At 46.7% G+C, this 4631-nt stretch overlaps 1 protein-coding gene across 1 annotated transcript; it reads left to right on the top strand.

The window, feature by feature from the left end:
- Positions 1-1489: 1489 nt before the first annotated feature.
- GSBLH_T00000656001 (uncharacterized protein) lies at positions 1490-4099 on the top strand (the record flags this gene model as incomplete). The annotated part of the gene is made up of 3 exons (XM_013038892.1): positions 1490-1658; positions 1701-2764; positions 2798-4099. 3 exons carry the CDS (start codon positions 1490-1492, stop codon positions 4097-4099), a joined length of 2535 nt encoding a protein of 844 aa, XP_012894346.1.
- Between the last annotated feature and the right edge of the window lie 532 nt (positions 4100-4631).

Genomic DNA, 4631 nt, shown 5'->3' with positions numbered 1-4631 from the left:
ACGCAATAAGGCATACGAACGATTCGATCGCAAGGTATCACAAGGACGATTGAGTGATGTGATCGACTCGTCACTCGGGTATGCACTCACGTACTATCACACCGTGCAAGGAGATATGTACAAGGAATGGGTGAAAGAGAAACGAACCAAGAAGGACTTCCGTCTCAACAACGATTTTGACAACAGGTTGTGGGTTCGACTACCGGGTGAGAAGAGCGATGAGGAAGTGGAACCGATCAATCTCATATTCGATGAGACAAATGAATTCAATGAGGTCCTGAAGAAGTTCATCCTCAATGGTATGCGTGAATACAATCAGTGTTTCATCACCATCATGGCATACAACCTCATGTTGACACATGACGGAGATCCCAAGATCCTCAACCTCACCGATGATCGATTGGGACACCTCCGCATCGTTCGCCGAGATCGCATCGATGAATGGATCGAGGAGTACCTGAAATGGTACAAAAATGCTGTGGAAGAACAGGAGACAGAGGGAAGTGGGTTCGCGTACCATGGTTGGATCGGCTTCCACATTGAGATGTTCCCACTACGAACATTCGTGGGGTACAAGCAGCACACACCGTACGTCATCGGACGCACAGCGCTCAACCCGGATTTCGATGACAACCGGTGCCTGCAGCGGTGTCTCATTCTGGCCAGTGAAGGTGGGCACAAGATCGTCGCGAATTGCAAGATTGGCGATGCAACCGTGTACAACAAGTGGTGGAAACAACCCGACAAGTACAAGGTATTCGGAGTGACCATTCACGAAGTAGAGGAGGCGATGGGCATTCGTGACAATACACCCTTCGTAAAGGCAGCTTCGCTGCCCCGGGATGCCAAAGGCATCCCATTCGATGCGAGTGAAGAGAAATTCGCCGCATTGGAGGCATTGTTGAAAGTATCGCTCAATGTATTCGAGGTCACACTCTTACCTGGGTACATCGATAAGACGAAGGAACAATTCGATTTATTCACATGCGATGTCGTGTACAAAGGTAAGGAGAAATCACGTTCCCCTCTCTCCCTCTGCATCTTGAACGACTTGAATCTACCTGAGGGCACTCCAAAGCACTTCTTGTACATCAAGGACTTGAACGACTTCAAGCATCGTATGATGCGACGAAGTGATGCAAAGAATTGCCATACATCGAGAAACGCAAAGTGCAGGTTCTGCGACGACTTCTTCGGATCTCGCAAAGCCGTTCATGCTCATGAAGTACAGGTGCACCGAGAACTCGTTGATGAAAGCGAGCAGTACGACTTGTCAACCAATGAGACTCGGTTACGATTCACCAACCAGCGATACGAAATGCCAGCACCGGTCGTCGTGTACGCTGACTTCGAGTCGGCAATTGACGACAAGAACAGACACAAGCCCATCATGTTATCCTGTCTAGCCGTGTCTCGCATTCCAGCCATTGACAGCCAACTTCGAGTCTTCCATGCACCACATGAGAGTGAAGAGGATCTTCGCCCTTTCATGGACTATCTCACACAATTGCAGAGCAGAGTGAAAGAGTATCTCTTCGATGAAGTACCACTCGAGAACTCTCCGAGTATCGAGAGGGACTTTCGTGCAACAACCGTGTGTCCCTTCTGTCACAAGAAACTGGATAACGACAAAGTACGACATCATGCACATGTGACAGGTGAATACACCACAGGGAAGGGAGGGATATGCAACTTCAAAGCTGGGCAGTACATCTGCACCTGTTGTACCAAGTGCAATCTACAACTCTCGTTCAACAAGAAGAACTATCGTCTACCCGTATACTTCCACAATGGATCGCACTACGACTTCACATTCATCATGAAACTCATCGCAGCTCATTCAACCTCTAGTGACTCCTTGGAAGTCATTCCAACCACTGAGGACAAGGAGATGCAGATCGAATACAATGGCATACAATTCAAGGACTCGTTGAAGCTCATCAGCAGTCCTCTCAGATCCATCGTCGCACAGACACTCGGAGGCAACCTCGATTTGTACATGCACACCAAACAACAACTATGCAAGTACTGTGAATCACGAGGTAAGCAATGGAATGACGAGTACATCGATCTGTTGACACGGAAAGAACCCATGTTTTACAGTCTCATCAAATCGTACGACACATTGAACAATACCACCATTCCTTCTCGTGAACAATGCATTGATGATATGAAGGGAGAAATGATGCCCCAAGGCGAATATGATCACATGGTGAAACTGTGGAAGACCTTCGACATCAAGACATGGGGTGAATACTACGAGTTGTACAATGTACTCGATGTAACTCTCATGGCTGATGCATTCGAGCATTTCCGCGTTACCACACTGAAGGCATTCGGTGTTGATCCCATGCACTATATCACAGCACCACAAATGGCCTATTCGCTCTTCTTAAAGGTCACAATGGAGGGCGATCATAGCGAGAGTAGCCTCATGACCCTCGCAAGGAAATGGGCTCAGTACATCATGCGCATCAACGCGAATGAGGGACTTGAGGAGAAACAACTCGTGAAAGTGTTCTTGAATCGCATGGGTGAGTTCTATGAAAGCAAGGGCATTCGATTGATGGAGGAGAATGAGATCGAAGACTTCATGCGATTGTTGAAGAACCTGCGAGGAGGCATCACTCAGATCGTGAAACGACACGCCAAGGTCGACATTGACAACACAGAGCAAACAACGGCAGGCAGTGAAGGCATCTACTACCTGGACGCCAACAACCTGTACGGAGGAGCCATGCATCGAATGATGCCTTACGAATTGGTGGGTGTACCCGAACGACAAGAAGTGATGAAGAGAATCAATCGTGATCCGAATGGATGGGTACAATCACTCAATACATTCGGCAAGTATGGATTCTTCATCGAGTGTGATATCGAGGCGCCAGTGGAACTCCATGATAAGTTCAATGACTTGCCATTCTTCCCCGTACAGAAGGCGGGTATGTACTCCGATGGAATCAAGAAGTACGCAGCGAAGAACGATATTGTGGACAAGGTCAAAGAGGTGAATACACCGAAACTCATCTGTGATCTTGTACCTCGACGCAAATATCTCGTACACTACTCTCTGCTGCAATTGGGTCTTCAACAGGGTTATCACGTCACGCACATCCACCGCATCATCCGTTTCAAACAAGCACCCTTCATCTTCGAATACGTCAATATGCTCAGTGAAAAACGAGCCAAATCAAAAACCACCGTAGAAAAGAACCTGTACAAATTATTAGCAAACTCCACCTATGGAAAATTCGTGGAGACTGGACTGAAGCGAATGAAGGTGAAGTTCGCTAGCACATGGAATGAACGTGAAGCCATCATCCAGAAGCATGGGTACGATATGATCGCAGGAACCACCATGTACTCCGAAAATCTGATCGGAATCAAATTGAACACACCGGTGCGCAGAGTGGAGAAGCCTTTCTTCATCGGGTTTGCCATTCTCGACATGTCCAAACACATCATCTACGATTTCTACTACAATGTGCTCAAGACGACATTCGACACCGTGGAGCTATTGGGACAGGACACGGACTCACTCATCGTGCAACTGCACGACAAGGGAAACATCGTTCACAAGATGTGTGACATGTACAAATCGTTCGACTTCTCGGAATTGGATAACACGAGCTACTTCTACGGAGAACTCGTGAAGTATTACGATCATGAAGTGGACAAGAGCAAGTTCCCTTCATTGGACTCGTTCCTCAATTTCAACAAGAAGTTGCCTGGTCCCATCTTCAAGGATGAACACAACGGACATCGCATCACGGAGTTCGTGGGACTTAGACCGAAGATGTACTGTCTTGTTGATGAGAAGCACGTCGTACACAATGCAGCGAAGGGAGTTCCTCGCAATGTGGTGATTGATGGAGAGAGAATGAGCATGAAGAACATCGAATTGTACAAGCGCGTCCTTGAGGCAGAGAAGAAAGAAGATGCAGTGATCGAAGGTAGCTTCAAGCGCATCAACAACCAGGCCTTCAATATCAGCACGAAGGAGCAGACCAAGACACTTATGACTTGCACAGACAACAAACGTTGGATCTTGGACGACAATGTGCACACACTGGCGTTCGGACATTATAAACTGAAGTAAAGGAAGCAATCTTTCACTTTGGACAACCATGGATACCATGGCCTACAATGGAAGTCAGGTTAACATTGCCGAAATTGGCAGCCATGGGTTTCCGCGCGTTTCTTGTTATGGACAATAAGGTAGCCAGGCAGGCAATGGCAGGAAATGGCAGGAAATGGCAGTCATGGGTTTCCGCGCGTTTCTTGTTATGGACATCGAGGTGAACAGGTAGACAATGGCAGAAAATGGCCGAAAATGGTCGAAAATTGATTTCCGCGGTTATTTGGTAGGAAATGGATTTCCGCGTGTTTTACGCCATTTCCCTACTACTCCCTGATGTGATAATGAATGTAGAGAAGGGTTTCAAATAATGTAAACCAAAATGACGAGATCATATTATACAACAATATACCATTATTTAGGTTTTTGAATTGTGTGACTCTCAGAAAGCTCTAATTCTTCTACTAATATATTGTACAATGTGTATAGATGCATAGTGATAATAAATTGTGCGACCTGTTTTACTGAAAGCGCTGTACCTTCAAAATCGCAA

This window comes from Blastocystis hominis (assembly GCF_000151665.1).
Source record: "Blastocystis hominis, Singapore isolate B (sub-type 7) whole genome shotgun sequence assembly, scaffold_1".
NCBI classification, from domain to species: domain Eukaryota; class Bigyra; order Opalinata; family Blastocystidae; genus Blastocystis; species Blastocystis hominis.
Note: the sequence above shows the minus strand (reverse complement) of the source record. Positions and strands in the feature narration are given on the sequence as shown.